This window comes from Dicentrarchus labrax, unplaced genomic scaffold, assembly GCF_905237075.1.
Source record: "Dicentrarchus labrax unplaced genomic scaffold, dlabrax2021, whole genome shotgun sequence".
In the NCBI taxonomy this organism is placed as follows: domain Eukaryota; kingdom Metazoa; phylum Chordata; class Actinopteri; family Moronidae; genus Dicentrarchus; species Dicentrarchus labrax.
The window spans coordinates 24,605,253-24,621,817 of record NW_026136714.1 but is presented as its reverse complement, the minus strand read 5'-3'; the positions used below and the strand labels follow the sequence as shown (position 1 = coordinate 24,621,817).

General features: G+C 40.9%; 2 protein-coding genes across 3 annotated transcripts in view; one reads left to right on the top strand and one right to left on the bottom strand.

The window, feature by feature from the left end:
* The window catches only part of cux2b (cut-like homeobox 2b), an 87,205-nt gene extending 80,155 nt beyond the window's left edge, over positions 1-7,050 (bottom strand). The window contains exon 1 of one of the 2 annotated variants that reach the window (XM_051422823.1): positions 6,599-7,050. In XM_051422823.1, the coding sequence (XP_051278783.1) occupies positions 6,599-6,661 (63 nt within the window). In that variant the 5' untranslated portion in view covers positions 6,662-7,050. Of the gene's footprint in view, positions 1-5,841; positions 6,564-6,598 lie in introns of those variants that run through there. The other variant, XM_051422824.1, reaches the window with a different exon arrangement.
* Positions 7,051-12,932: 5,882 nt separating this feature from the next.
* myl2b (myosin, light chain 2b, regulatory, cardiac, slow) lies at positions 12,933-16,250 on the top strand. Its single transcript, XM_051423445.1, has 7 exons — positions 12,933-13,026; positions 14,479-14,568; positions 14,673-14,748; positions 15,344-15,448; positions 15,583-15,661; positions 15,739-15,787; positions 15,877-16,250. The coding sequence occupies exons 1-7, from the start codon at positions 13,024-13,026 to the stop codon at positions 15,979-15,981; spliced, it is 507 nt and encodes a 168-aa protein (XP_051279405.1). The 5' UTR covers positions 12,933-13,023; the 3' UTR covers positions 15,982-16,250.
* The last annotated feature ends 315 nt before the right edge of the window (positions 16,251-16,565 follow it).

Genomic DNA, 16,565 nt, shown 5'->3' with positions numbered 1-16,565 from the left:
CGGCTAACACAACAAGGCTGATCCATCTGCTTTTGCTATAACACACCTTTTGTATTATTTTGACAAATAAGAGCGCATCTGCTTAGTAATAACAAACGCTGCCTTAATACTCCAAAGACCACCAAGAGGCCGTCTTTCCCGGGTCTTCTCTCTTCCCACTTAAATGAGGACAAATGGGGCCTTAGAAATGGGTGGCATGCACAAGACTACTATTCCTCCAGTCTGGTAAACACACTCTGAGCAGTGGCACATAATGAGAGCGGCTGAGTTCCCCAAAGACGACCTGGAGAAGGTTAGTGAAGCATTGATCTCTTGAGTGTGCGGGGCCCAGGAGCACCCTTCACACCATGCTAACTCACGCAACATGACAAGCAACGTCAGAACACATACCGTACAAAAGCCTGGCACTTGCACATTTGGGAAATAAAGGCATGCTTCTTTTTTTTGTCATGAAGGACGAAATGGACAATAGAGGAATGAAATACAGCCAGTGAAACCCTGCCAAATACAGCTGAGGCATGCTAGGTAGAGAGATGGAGAGACAGAGAGAGAGAGACTAAGAGCGGGAGGGCAGTGGGATTCATTGTAAGCCCAGTAAAATGAACAAGAAAGGACTGGTGCTCAATACGGCTGCAGTGGCGTCAGACAGTCAAAACAAATAAAAGCCAAGGCCGCAGTGGAGAAACGCAGCTCAATATGGACTTGCTGGGCATGGGACTAGCTGTCAGCGGGGAGAGAGGACACAGCTTTATACCCAATGCCGATGAGCCATTACCTCTCCCCTCCTGATGCTTCCGCCTGCCTCACAGTGAGGGAAGAAGAGGCTGCCCTACCGCCATGGAGCCGTCCTCCAGCAGACTAATGTGTCCCTGAAGTTTTGTTAAAGCTGGTTATTTACTCCTGCAAAGCAATTGCTCTAGCCTAGGGGCAGCAGAACGGAGAACGCACTGCTATGAAAAATCTGGCGTCTCTTGCTATGAAGTACTGTCAACTATCAAGGGGGCGTTCCTGCTGAAACATTGGGGGTACTGCTTTTTTTGGCATAAGAGAAGACGTTAGAACAGCAAGCCTCCACAAACAGAAATATTCAGGTAGTGTTGGATGGAAAGACCAAAATATGACGGGAGGGGTAATGACAAAAATCTTAGTACTCATCAGCCACAACAATTACAGATCAATACTATGAAATCATATGTCCACATGATGTCAATAATATTCGCTTATTTGGTTCAAAGGGTAGTTTAAAGGGTCAGTTCACCCAAATTATGAAAAAACTGTTTCTCACTTACCTCTATCATGGAGATTGGTTTTATTTGCAGAGGTTTTGAGGCATCAGTCTCTGAGACTTCTGCTCGACCCCAATAAAAATGAGGTGAGTGGAATTTCTTTTGAGGAGCTCACAGCATTAAAAACATTTAACAGCAACATCTCTTCCCAGAATAACAATGTCCCTGTTAGTCTGTAAAATCCCCAGAACACGCATCAACAGTTTTTGCAGCGACGATTTCTCTGGTGGAAACTAGTTCCAATGAAAACCGTCTGCAGATTCTAGCCCTGATCCACAGTCATCATACGCATCAAGCTCCTACATCACCGTCTCCTAGAAGAGACATTTCAGTCACAGATGGGCTCATTAAATTCTTTATGGGAAGAAAAGTTTAAAACTCACCTGGTGGTGAGGCAGGCAAATGAAATTTTTTAAAAAAGTTATCAATTAACAACATTCATTACAGTCAATACAACACATAAAATCAAAGATGGCGTAGGATTTCTTTTTCACTTACCTACAGGAGTGCTGTCAGCAGCAGGGTGCTCAGTGCTGCCACTGGTGGCCAGAAGCTATATTGCAGCAGTATTACTACATAAAATGCTATACAATTCCTTTTTATACCGTCCATCTTTGATTTTACATGGTTTGCATTGATAGAATTGGAGGAGACCTTTCCTGACACGAGTAAATCCTTTTTTTTTGTTGCTTTGGGCCCACCGAATGTTTTTTCCCATGTTATAGGTCACTAAAGAAGATTGCCTATTTTTAACGGTCTTCCTGTAACAGATTTTATGAGTCGATCAGGGACTGAAATGTCTGATTTCTGGGAGAGCGTAATGCAGAATAGTGATAGGTAGCGTCATAGTGTCAAAACCTGGGAAAATAAAATCAAAAGGTAAACGCATGGCAAGACACCACTGAAGGAAAGTTTTTTTTTGTAGCATGCGTGAACCAATGCTTTAAAAGCACAGCTTTCAGTATGTTTCAAGTATACAATCACCAATACAGGCAGCAACTTCATCACAACCAGCCTTATCAAACAGCAGCACATACAGCAGTCTGCAAACAGGAGCACAAGCAAGGCAAAATGATTGGATAGGTATGGAAATCTACTTGAAGGAAGGTCAAAGTGATTAAGCTGACATTAATGACAGGCCTAGTCTTCCTGTGAGAATGCTCACCGTAGCTGTCTCTAAACCCATTTGTCATTCTGCTTCTAACGCTGAAGCATCTGCTTTGAAGTCTCTACCACTAATGCTACACAGAGAGGTTAAACAGCTTAATGCTGAAGTCTGTTTCACTCCTCTCGCTCTCTAATGTTCCCTGCGTTTTATGTACCGGGGTTATGGCTCCTGGATTTCACATCTCAATTTGCCCCAGATAGTCCTGTAAAAGCTCCCCTCTTTCTTATTTGCTTTGTTGTCACTGTCAAAGGAAAAGAGGGGCAACCCGAAGGATACGGTACTGTGACAGACATGCCCCACCCATCGATTCACAGAAGTGGTAATAACGAAGGAATGTTAAGAAATGTTTATATGGGAGCCATGCGCGACTCAAGACTGGTGCTGATTATGATGATGGGGCAGCTTGTACATTTAAACACAGCACTTAATCTGCTGAGGATGTGAAAGAGCTGACAACAAAAGACAAGTCCTGAAAATGAGATAATGAGCACATATAGCACCACCGTAGAGGTCAGCGTTAAAGCCTTTTATATCTACAACAGCATATGAATAAAATGATACAGTCATTATGATAAATAATACAAGATCGGAGGCGCTCTGGACTGACTTACTCTCCACTACAATGAGATTATGTTGATGCATTTGACATTAACAATATCAGCAAACAAATATATGAAAGCATGAATGAAAGGGAGACAGAGACCGATTTTCACAGCCAATTTGAGATTGCAGGGTTGGTGTGTGCATGTGTGTGCATGTGTGTGTGTGTGTGTGTGTGTGTGTGTGTGTGTGTGTGTGTGGGGGAGCTACTGGCAAACAGCACACAGAGCAGGCTGGCAGCGGAGGCAGCCAGGCTCACAGGCTGCAAAGCAATTTCACTGTTTGGCAATACTGTTGTCTCTGTGTGCGGATTAGAGCTGACACCAGAGCAACTGAGTCATGCTAAATGTAGTACAATCACAAGCTTTTGTTCCTGATCTAAAACCCCACTGCCTCTTAGATTCATGGAAGAGAGAGTGGAAACAAGGATAGAAAATGGCAACAAATAAGCGGAGCATTATTTCGCCGTATGAGCACAGCATTGCGACATCGCTAAAAACAACAGTGGGATAAAAGTATCATAGTAAAGGCATGGAGCCCAAGTTTTCCAAAGTAAAATCAAATAAAAGTCTTCTTGGTCTGCTGTGAAATACCCTTGCAAATCCTTTTTTTCTGAGTGCTTAATGGCAATTTAAGGTGTGATATATTGTTGATAAATACAACATTTCAGCTGATAGGAATAAACAAAACCACGACTGTAATCTTACTGCATTTCCACCTGGTCTGACCACACACTCTCATCACCTGGCTCTGCAAAGTCTTTCTACAGGCCCAATGCTCTCTCTCCAGGTACCGTATTGGCCCAGAGTTGTTTTTGGGCCTGGCAGGACCTGGCAGGACAGACCCTGACCCGTCCTTTTCATGCTCGCCCACGGAAATGCCATCTGGCTGGTGTGAATGATTACCACAGCAACGGCCGGGTGACCTGCAGCCAGCAGGAACCAAGGTCACTCCACCTCAGCGCTTCGCACTTTCCCTGCCCTCTTTTCATCAGCCTGCAGGTGAATTATTCATCCTGTACAACTCGAAGGCACAAATCTACTGCACAAACACTAAAAAACTGCACACTCAGTTCACTGATATAATAACTTGTAATGAGAAAATAAATGCTCCAGCGTGAACTGCTACAACAAATAGCTCGTAGATGTCATCGGATAGAGCAAGAATACTATTCCTGTATGGGCTTGGATGGTCAAACAGCTGTAATGACTTTACACTGCCAGAAATTGGCTCCAACCATGGCAGAATGAGAAATAAGTGAATTAATTGATTTCTGACACATGTAGCAGAGGATGGCACATTTAAGCTACAGGCATGTGTGCAACCAGAAGGCGTGTAAGAATATTTACCAGAGCTGCTCACAATAAGATAATGTGATCAAATCTATGCTATAGCCTGTGAAATATTAAAAGGTTCCAGCGTTAAAGCAACAGAATTTCAGTAGAGGATGAAAAAAAGAATCATGTCAAATGATCATCACCCAACTTTATATGATTAACGAGCTGGTTGAAAAGCATCAAGAAAGGGCACTTCTCTAGAGCAGACACAGAAGACAAGTCAAGGTTGCTATAATTCAAGACAATTTACATCTACATGTGTATTCTACCTTATTTAATATGTCTATAATGTGACTATTTCTGCATTTCTTCTTTTTTTTTTTCCTACAAAAACCTGTTTGGACAATAATCCAGGTGATTAACAGGGTTCTGCTTATGGTTGACAATATAACCTGGACTACATCCAAATATAATCCGAAAAGCCTAAAACCAGGGATGCTGCAGAGGTAAACACCTAAATTCAATTAATCCACCTTCCACCTCTTGGTGGAATTATTTATCCACCTTTATAGACTGACAATAACCCTTCTGCGGTATAGGCACTACTATCTCATAGCAAGTGATTCATTTTACATAAGGTCATTCAAGGGAACACAAGCATGAATTAACACTTTTCTGCAGGTATCATGATTTTTTCTTAATATTAGTGGCCGTATGCCTTGTGATGATCAGTGACTGGAGGCTAACCTTTTTATTATATAGCACTACATCACCGCTCATGACACCAGGTAATGGCTTGGGCATCCTTAAGGGGCAGTTCAGATTTAGCTCCTAGGCTACTCGGTCACATTTAATGAAAAACCTTGAATGTATACATCTATCATAAATGTTGCACGGTCCTCCGGAGCCGGGGTGAATCAGGATGAGAGCCCGCACAGAGGACACCACATGAAGCCGCAACAACAATAGCTCCCTCGCCCCTCTGGATCCCAGCCTGGATGAGAGAGAGGTCCAGCGGCCGGGAGCTGGAATAACACTCGACCAACACAAGACAACCGAGAGCCACCAGATCTGATTTCTCCTCCTCGGTAGGCTTTTCCGAGGGACCCGGGCTGCCATGCTCCTGTCATTTCTCATGTTACAGAACATCAGTCAAACGGCAGAGACGTTGCCCTTGCGCCGGCCGAGGCTGATTTACAAACATTAGCGGGGAATACAATTACACAGCCCCCCCGGCCGAGCAGCCCTATGCGGCTTCAGGAGAGAGCAGAGGAGAGGAGAGGAGGAGGAGGGGGGGGGGGGGTGGACACTGAAAACAGCGTTTAGCTTTCCCAACCTTATTTCAACGTTTGCTTTCAGGAATACAAGCGAATAGGCTGTCAGCATTGTGGTTTATAAATCCAACTTTCAGCTCAGTGGGTTCGGCTATAGGCTCACGGAGCTGACATGCTATTTAATGGCATTATATATGTAGTACATGTTACGGCTGTGATACGAACAAACTGCTCACCTGACACAATCTCCACGGTAATAACTAGAAACATTTAGGCGACATTAGCAGTCCAGCGCTTCGGCGTTAAAACACTTAAAAGCTCGTCTTTCTCAACAACAAACTGGTCGCATGTTCACTACCAGAGACGACTCACGTTTCTAAATGTACAGTCGACACCAATGGAAAATATTGTTTCCATTAAATGTTCGGGCAGAATGTCCAATGTCCACCAAATAAACTTTCCTAATCACAAATAAAACTTCGCAACATGCAAATTCGCCAGTGTAGGAACATGTAAAATGACAAAGAATTGCACTATTAGCCTACTGAAAGATGCAGCAGCAACGCTACGGCCGTCGACACAAACCGCATAAAACATTAAGCTGGCCGAAAAAGTTACAGCCTACGTCCAAGAACAGAGATTCAGGGGCGCATTAAAAGTTTCCGTACATGTAAGTACGGCGGTGCTTGTCGCTGACAATAACGAGTAAAAAAAGCAGAAAAGCTAATGCATGTAAACATCAGTGCTGTCCGCGGTGCTGATCCCAGATCGGCGTGGCTAACACAGAGGCTGTGCTGCTCCACGGTCGCTCCACCGCTGATCAATGATTGAACTGAACAAAGGCAGAAGAGGGATCAATTTCTAATAACTATCAATGCGAACGCCGCTAGCTTTCGTCTTACATTCACCCGAAACAAGATAACACACAGCAGAGTACAGTAACGAGACATACCGGCGGAAAAATAAGAAGAGAAAGGTGAGAATAGCACTAACCTGAAGCCGCCGTAGATCAAATTTCTTCCAATATTGAAACATCGATCCTACATCGGCGGCCATCTTGGGGGATATTGAGGAGATTTTTTTCAGCGGCTGCAATAAATATGTGGGCTGGATTCCCCCTCGTTAAACAACGTTTACGATCACCGGTCCCACTTTTAAAAAAACACAACGAGCAGACTTAACACGAGACTCCTCCGATATGTTTGACAAGTCCGCCAACATGTTTTTTTTTTTTTTTTTTGGAAGTAAAGAAGGAAGAAAAAAGTAGACGATATTTTTTTGGGCGAACTGCCCGAGTCTTTGAAAAGTAAAGAGCAAGTGTATCCCTGCCTCCGTCCCCAACATTAACTGGACAATTGCACTTGATTTTGCTTTGGCAAAGTTATCAATACTGACGTAAAGCCCCGGGTTGATCAATACCGTCTGGAAAAGGGAAGGAGATGATGTGTAGATTAGTGGAGTTCAGGGAATTTAGCCAAGCCTACTTTTAACCGTGTTTATTACAGGAGCACACGGGACAGTAAGGTTAGAGGCAGTGTTGGAAATTAAAACAGGATACATTATCGACATATTACTATTATTAGAATCTCACTCAGTCCACGTGTCATTTCCTTATTCTGATAAATAGACAAAATATCCGTATTTTAGACTCTAAAGTCCATTTTTGAAAGGGAATTTAACATGAATACTCTAAATGAACCGCACAGTTACAGTAATGTGCTACAAAGTTCATTCTTTCATTAATGTCTTTATTAGTGTTATGCATACATTTTAATTACAAACACGGAACATTATTGTAGTCTATATATTTGATATATAAACCCATTTACTATAGCTATTCTTTATTGCTTGTACAAATAGCACAAATTTAAGCCCCCACCTCATTATATTTAACATTTAATATGTTGTGATTATTGTTTTTTCCTTTATTTGTATGTTTTTGTGGATCCATTTGTAGGTTGGTCAGTGCCTGTGTGACTGTGCTGACCAGCCCAACTGTGCATTCATATTAATAGAAAAGAATAAGAATATTCACATTTGAATGCGTGCAACATAAGGACATAAAAATGCTTTTAGTTTGGAACAAAAAACATAATCTTCATGAATTTGCCACATTTTTTGCCACAGTTAATGAGAGCCTCATTCTAAGAAGATATAAGCCGTCACATGTTTTACTTTACCTAACTTAATAAAGCATGAGGTTGCTCTTTGCCTACCTAAAATAACTCATTCCTCTGGTCAGGTAGCACACACAGACTGCTGTGCTGCTACAGAGCTGGTGCCAGGAGCTCCCCCTGCTGACACCACCAGGGTAGAGGCAAGGTTATGTGCAGATGAGCTTTGTGTGATTTCCTCCATTAATTATACCATTATCATCGAGTGAAGGTATCCATCAAAACCAATGGCTGAATCCACGTTCCACCCCATGATCACCGTGCGCCAACCTCACGGTGTACAGTAGCTTCCAGCTGATATCCCTTATGAAAATCAGTCCAGGTAGAAAATAATATCCTCATGGGTCGTATTTTTAGCACCTCGGGGGACAAAGACATATCCTTCTGCCATAGACAAACACCTAAGGGGAAAGTGAAGCAAGATTATTAAAAGTTTTGCTTATTGCATTTTATTTGTGGCTCTATGGTGAGGCTAAAACACACGGTTGAAATATAATAAGGAAGATAGGGGTGTATCACAAAACCAGAATTCACAGCTGAGCTACGGAAAACAGATTTTAATATTTGCAACTCATTATGGTATGGACAAAGGTGATTAGGAATAAATCAGTCCCAGGGTTGGTGATGTTGAAATCTTATGATTTCCCGACTTAATTTTGAAACACTCATCACCAAAAATGAAGCATTTATGCTAATTAACATCTGAGTAGAGGGTCTGATCAGTATACAGCACATTTTGTAATGTGACAACTCTCACAGACACTTCAACAGAGAGGAGAGAGAGCTGGGTCAGCGAGGAAGAGTGACAGTGGAACAGGCTGAAGCCTCTTCATAGAGACTGTTTCCTCAGTTGAATCTTTGACCTTACATACCATAAACAAACACTCTCTTTGCCTGCAGATCTTGCAATGTGTTTGTAATCACAGACATTTTCAGGTGCCAGGTAGGAACACCGTGTTCTGGCTCAACAGGAATGTAGAGCACCCAGGCTCTGTGGGGACCTAGGTGGGACCTAAACCCACAATCTCCACTTCCAGAGGCTGGCGCTTTGTCTGCCGGCCCTCTGAATCCACACGCATGGACTCAATCAGTTCTGTGCTTCAGAATATAATCCTGACCTCACATTCAGCGCTGTCGTGAACAAAGCGCCATGGGCCTCTCACAGTAACCTCGTCACCCCACTCAAATTAATACATTATTCTGGAAAAAAAAACTTAATCTAAAAAGTAATGCATGGTTACTTAAAATGAGGACTCTGCGCACAAAAGGAGAATTATCCAAGAGCAAGGAAACCATTGTTTCGATGAGGTCACTGAATGAGGGACTTCAAATTACTGAGATTCTTTCAAAATGCCGGCAGTATATTAAATTATATGTCATATTATTGATGCGAGATAGCAGCTTCTTTGAGCTTGTCTGGGGATTTTAGGGTGGTAAAAACACCACCTAAAGCACAGTTCTACAAACAAATGCCATGTCCAATGCCTTTGCTCAATTTCTACAGCAAATTTCTACCACAACTACAAGAATCCTTGTGCCTTGTCGTCCTGGAGGGTATGTAGTGCTCTGTGAGACCCACGTACAATAGTCATCAGTGAGGAGGATCACTAGGAGCCTGGCACCCTGACTTCGATTGGCTTGGTGTGTTTTAATCCTTTTATTTTGACTGTGTGTTAATGTTTTTATCCTTTTTTTGTTGCAATAATTGCCCTGGTTCATTTTTCAGCCTTTATTTAACTGAGTGATTAAAACCAAATAAAATGGTGGTTTGCAGAGAGGTAAAAGGTCTCTGCTTTGTCTGAGCAGTTAGCAAGCGCAAGGTTGAGTCTTTAAACCATAATTATACGGATGCATTCCAGTAGTCATTTCCTTAACCTGGTAAAAGTATTATTTACAATGAGCTGCACTGCTCCAGAAGGGCCCACCCACTTGTTTACGTTCTCATGCGTCCGCACATTGCCTGTATTAAAAAGAATATTTTGCTGGGTGGTTGATTAGTGGACCATATTAAGGTTTTTTAAAATAGTCATTAGAAAATGTGATAATGTCTTGCAATTTTTATGAATAGAAATGACATTAACATAATTCAATGCCTCATTAGGTACATGATGCCGTTCAATTCCCAAGTGGTTTTATTGAAATTAAAAGTACAATACAGTAATAATATACTCACAACTGAGTATTTGGTTAAAATCAGACGGGACAACAAATGTAGAAACAGCAGTGAGTTGTTTCAGTGTTGCTGAGAATGAGTTGAGATCAGATTTCTGTGGCAGTGCTGTGGGTTGCTAGCACTACCCACTGGACAAGGAAGGTAAATGAATGGTCAGAGAAATAAAGCAGTTGCAGTGTGGGTTTGTGACCAAACATGAGCCTTTGTCTTTATTTCTAATACCACACTGTGAAAATAATCCACTGCAATTAAAAATCCAGCATTCAAGACTTTACTGAAAGTCCCCCTCCACTCAAGAATCTGTTTTTCTTCTTGTTCCTACAGTTGGACTCCAGCTGTACCAGGTGAGCTATGTGGGCACGCCGATTATGGAGCTTTTATTGAGGTAGACAGAGTAGATGCCTTTTTAAGGATTTTAAGGGGGAAATTATACCTTTATATATTACATACTGTTGGGTTTAATCTACAGCAATTCATCAGATTCTATAACACAATCATATGTTTGTAGTGTCACTGTCCAGGGAGAACCACGTAACTTTTCTTGAGCTCAGATAAACAGCCCTATTTCCAGCTTTGTGAAGTTAACAGAAAGTAGTCTTGTCCCAGTGTTTTAATGAAGCACCTGTTTAGTTTTTCATTGTTTTAATAAAAATGCTCAAAATAGCATGCTTCTGGTACCTTTATTTAAGTCACTTATTTTTATTAAGCTCTTTGAAGAAATTGTGTCTTATTGTGAGGTTTTGCTAATTATTAATCTTAGATTAAGGTACAAATTCTTAAATTCTGCTCAATAAAGTGACCAAAATACTTATTTTGAGAAAGTCTGTCTTAAATAACTGAGTTTTCAGTGCTTGTAATAAGCACAGCTATCTTACAGTTTTAAGGTCCATTGCAGTCTTTCAGTGGATAGATTTTCATGCAAGTTTTAAGAATTCTAGCCAAGTAAAATTGGCTTACCCCATTGACAAATTTTGATTATATTTAAGAATCTTTGGTTTGTTTCTAGAAGGGGTGTTTTTGCAGTGCAGGTATGAAAAACCTGTAATCTGAAAGAGATTACAGATAAATGTAGTGGAGTAACAAGTACAGTATTTGCCTTTGAGCAGAAATATAAAGTTGCATGAAATGGAAATGCAAGTAAAGTACCTTGAGTTTTTACTTAAGTACAGTACATGGGTAAATTATCTTAAACTGGGTATAGCCTGTAGGCCTTTGTCGCAGCAGACATTTTGACTTGTCAAAGCAGAGGTGGAACTAATAACATTACCAATGTAGGTGTTCCAGTAAGTCATGCCTGTGAGCCATTATCATTACCACCATCCTGTAACTGGAACATCTAATTGCAGTGAAGCCTTAATTATGGTTATTAATTACACCTGGGCTTTTCATGCTATTACTTGCCAAAATATCAATCAGTAAGGGGCTTTTCAGTCACACAAATGTAAATTAACAATTTAATTTTTAGTAATCTTCAGAAACAATATGTATTCAAGTAAACAGCTTTTAAAAACACTGAATTCAAAAGATGACCACAAATACTCCAAATTTCTAACTACTAGTTTTCATCTGTAGTGCTGTGAACACGCAATATATATATATATATATATATATATATATATATATATATATATATATATATATATAAAGATGCAAAACATTTTTTGTAATTCAGGTGAACAGATAATTCAAACCTTTTTATAAGCTGTCTACAAAGTAGTTTTCAGACCATCCAAAATTTAGGTCTCAACCGTCAAACAAACCATTATACTAGTTCACAGTTGAAACATTAAGAAATCAGACACGTTATATATTTTATGTTGAGATAAATCATAAAAAGTACCTTTGTGAAAGTAAAGATCTCCTCCATACATACAGAATATAAAATCATTTCTGTCTGATGTGGTTTGTCGAGGTTGAACGACGGCACACAATGTGTCTCCTGATTCACTGTACAGTTAATTCTCAGAATATGCGCATTGGAGGATTCAAGTTTCACATTGTATCAACTGCACACTGGTCCAAGGCTGACTTACAAACTATTTGTGATGTCATAAAATTCTACATGTGTTAATTTAAGTTTTAAAGCGAGCGCATGGGAACTTCAAGTGCCACATACATCCTCCTGCACAGTGAAGCTCAAACATCCAAGTGAACAATTAACAAAACATATTTCTGAGTGCAGGGGGGCAATAAAACATTCAGCGAGTGTGTGATGTTGATTGATGTGTGGACTGTGGTGTTGTATTAGATTTCATTCTATTGAAAGGTATTGCTTTTATTTATATCTTGGATTAATCATATAGTAACAAGCATACAACAAATAACCTACTGACAAAGTAATAAGTCAACACTGGACTTTCACATATAACTTCACAGATTTTTGATTTTACTCTTAAAATCCACTTCACTTGCCGTTCACTATCACAAAACGTTTATCTCACCTCACAGTTATGTCGGTTATATTGTATTAAACATGTCAAGATCTGTGGCTGAGTGTGAAACCGTCCAAACTAGTTCTATTTCATAAACTGAGACAAAAGCTCCACACCATTGTATCATATGAACAATATCCCACTAATGTTTTCCACGGCCTCGCATGCTGTTTAGGATCAGGTCTTACTGGGGCTCAGATAGCTTCATCTAACAGTTCCGTTTATTGTGCTACCAAGAAACAACTCCCATCATAACATAGTTTTGGCCCCTGTGGAGCACTAACAGGACAGCTGGCTGATGGATCCCATCAAGTGCAACTGTCAGTCACAAAAACAACTGTCCTTCCTGAGCCAAAGCTATGCCCTATTGTTATTCCTGGGTCTCAGTAATGGGGTGTGTGTGTGTTTGGCCATTATCCCTAAATCTCATGAACTCTGACGACAGGGGCTGGCGGTGGTGAGGGAATAGTCCTCTCTACCTGGGTCTCTGCCTAAAGAGGGCATGGAGTATTTATAGCCCATCAGTATGTGGCATTATGGAGGGGAGAGGGGTCAGTATATCTACCCCTTGTTTTGTGTGCCTCTCCATCACAAAGCAGCAAGGATACTGCTTGTTCCTCATCCAGCTAGCACTGAAACATGGTGAGTAGACAGAGATTTCATTGTCGTCGCATTTAATCTTGTTTAAAGTACCACCAGACTATAAGGAGACATTGTGTTTCTGCTGCATGGTTAATGTGTTTATACTATACATTTATAAAATAAACCATCATGGCATGTTTGATGAATTATACATCTCGCTCTACTCATACCAATGATAAAAAAATCAATATTCTCCATGTCAATATGGGCACTGAATGCAGATCAAGAAAAAAAAAGTCATCAATAGGACATCACTCCAGTTGTCCTATTGATGACTTATTGATTTACTCATGATTCTGGTTATTGTAGCATAAAGAAAAGGAAAAGGAGACGAGAAGAGGACAGGACATAGGACCGAAAAGAAGAGGAGGAGAGGAGAGAAGTGTATAGGAAATGATAGGAAAGGAAAGAGAAGGAAACAAGGACAAGAGAAGACAGGAAAGGAGAGGAAACAAAGATAGCAGAGGGGAAAAAAAGGAGAAAATGGGAGACATGAGAGGATGACAGGAAAGGGAAAAGAGAGGAGAAGAGGATAGAAAATAGGACCAAAAAGAAGGAGAGGGGGGAAAAAGGGAGAGAAGAGACAAGGAAAGGAGAGAAGGAGAGGAGAGAAGATGAAAAGGGAGAAGAGGAAAGGAGGGCAAACCAGGAGAGAAGAGGTGAAGAGAGGGAAGCAGGGGAGAAAAGAGGAGCAACAGGTACAGGCAGCTCAGGAGTAAGTGTGTGTGTAATTTGAATCAGTGAAGTTTGGTCCTCTCAGAATGATCTGCATGGGCAGCATCAAGAAACAGCAAACTCTGCCTCACATCCAATGATTGCATGAATCCTCTTAAAACAAAATAAAGAAATAAATGGAGCAGAGTGCCAGAGGTCCCGTCCATGAGATACACAAGTGCTCGAGAGCTAATCCACAACAAGGGTTAGACAGCAGCTGTCGAGAGGCCCGTGGATCCAAGCAATATGATGTCATCGCGCCGCATCCCCTTACACTGTTTTTCACAGTTCCTTGGCAGTCATGTAAATAGCTCGACATAATCCTTGTCTCCAAGGGATTTCTGATCAAACAGGGCTCAGTGTACCATCCTGTCATCACCCAGGCCCTATAGAATAATCCCTCATGTGATCCTGGGACTGTAGGAGTGCGGGCAGCGGACCACACCCTCCCCGGGCTTATCTGCATTCCCACAAAATTGGAGGCTTGAGTAAACATTTCCATAACAAACTGACAGTGTTTGTAATCCCCCCTAATGAAATGCATGCCCCGGTGTAAACCCTGCCTGTTGTGCAATTATTGCCCGCACACTTGGTAAGTTTTGCTGATCATTGGCTCTTTATCATAAGCACACGTGTCACAGTAAAAGCGATAATGAGTGAAGCTGAAGCACAGAGCCAGGTGATGATCACGCCTTTAGTGTTGAATCTAATTAGTGTGTCATTGTCAAAACCCTGCAGTCCCCAAAGAAAGCAAAGAAGAGAGCAGACGGAGCCAGCTCCAACGTGTTCTCCATCTTTGAACAGTCCCAGATCCAGGAGTTCAAAGAAGTCAGTGCTTGCCACAAATGTTTTCATTCACATTGAATTTCAGCAGTTTGCTCTGTGGTGAATGCTTAGTAGAGACACGGCATGTAACAATAACATTTCTGCAGGCTTTTACAATCATGGACCAAAACAGAGACGGTTTCATCGACAAGAATGACCTGAGAGACACTTTTGCAGCTTTGGGTAAGACCACCTGTGTCTGTTCATGTGTATATGTCTCTTATGTGTTTTGAGGGTTCCACATTGTTCTATATATATATATATATATATATATATATATATATATATATATATATATATATATATATATATATATCAGTGGATGTGCACTGGTGGCTTCAAGTTTCTACATCACACTGTACAAATTGCATACTGGACCATAACTGACTTTCAAGTGATTTGTGATGTCACAAATCATGCTGGTAGGCCCCGCCCCTTAAAAATCTGATTTTCAAAGAGCACAGAGAAACTTTCACTTTCAGCAGTTGAATGTGAAAACATCCTTCTAGTGTCAAACATCGTTCAAACAGCACACTGTAGGAACAAGAAGAAGAACATATGTTTGACTGGAGGGGGACTTTAAGAAATTTTTCAAGCAAAAAAATCTAGACATTCTTTGGCTCCAGCTTCTTAAAAATAAGCATTTTCTTTGTCTTGTGTTGTGTGAACTGAATATCTTTGGTTTTGGACAAAACAAGCAATCTGAGGATGTTGCCTTAGGTTTCTGGAACATCATGATGGGCATTTCTTACTTCGCTTTCACTTCCACCTTTTCTAGGCCGTTTAAATGTCAAGCAAGAAGAGCTTGATGAGATGGTGAAAGAGGCGCCGGGGCCGATTAATTTCACAGTCTTTCTCACCATGTTTGGAGAGAAACTAAAAGGTGAGGAGTGTCCTGTATAGTCCAGAGCCTGATTTATATACGTAGCTAATAATTCAAAATCGCTCAGGGCAATCTTTAGGAAAAGATGTTACGTTTGTTTTAATTAACTCAGAGCTGCCACTGTTCATCTTTAGGCGCCGACCCAGAGGAGACCATCCTGAATGCTTTCAAAGTCTTTGATCCTGAGGGGAAAGGAACGTTAAAGAAAGACTTGTGAGTAGCAGCCTGGCGCTCTGTTGCTGGATGAGGTGAACATCCACTCTACTCACCATCACTGCTTGTCTTTACAGTGTGACAGAGATGTTGACGACCCAGGCAGACAGGTTCTCCCCTGAAGAGGTAAGACCTCCATATCAGACAATGTTTGTTGAGTTTTTATTAAACTGTTCTTCACTCAAAAACATTTTTTTTTACTTTCGTGCTCATAGATGGAACAGATGTTTGCAGCATTCCCACCAGATGTGGCAGGAAACCTAGACTACAAGAACCTGGTCCACGTCATCACACACGGTGAAGAGAAAGACCAAGAATAGATTCCTGAATTTGCCCTGTGAGCATTTGAACCAATGGTTCGTGTTTGCGCTGAGATATGTGCATAATCACACAGACTACAGCATATAATATTTATATTCATATAGAGCTAAAAATAACTGTTTCACATTGCAGCTTCAATGTTTTGAGTTACATAATTGTGTATTTATGCATAATTAAGTATTAATTTAATTATTACAGTATGTATAGGTATGTCTATTATTACACTATGTATATGTAAGATGTGAAATTAAACGTTTATGTGACAGAAGTGTTTAAAATGTTTTGATATATATTACAAGCTGTGAGATATTTCCTTCCTGAATAAATAAGGGAAGCTAGCACTGATATTATTTGCACAACCATAAAGTTCTGATGACGTGGGAGTTCTCCGGTGGTCAGGAGGTTAAACATGCAGGCCTGCGAGGATGTTAGCTAATCCCAGTGTGAGAAACAACAATTACTCTTTTCCATTTGGCCCCAGGGAGATAGATTAGTGTGCGGCTTTACTTCCCATAGTTGCAGCACAAAAGGCTGTTTCAGTAGTGATATTTAATTAGCTGTGTATAGTCATTTGAGATTCAGT

Coding starts and splice junctions, on each gene's coding strand:
- myl2b (XM_051423445.1), top strand. Junction 14,749..15,343: donor AGACACTTTTGCAGCTTTGG/GTAAGACCACCT, acceptor CACCTTTTCTAG/GCCGTTTAAATGTCAAGCAA. Junction 15,449..15,582: donor GTTTGGAGAGAAACTAAAAG/GTGAGGAGTGTC, acceptor GTTCATCTTTAG/GCGCCGACCCAGAGGAGACC.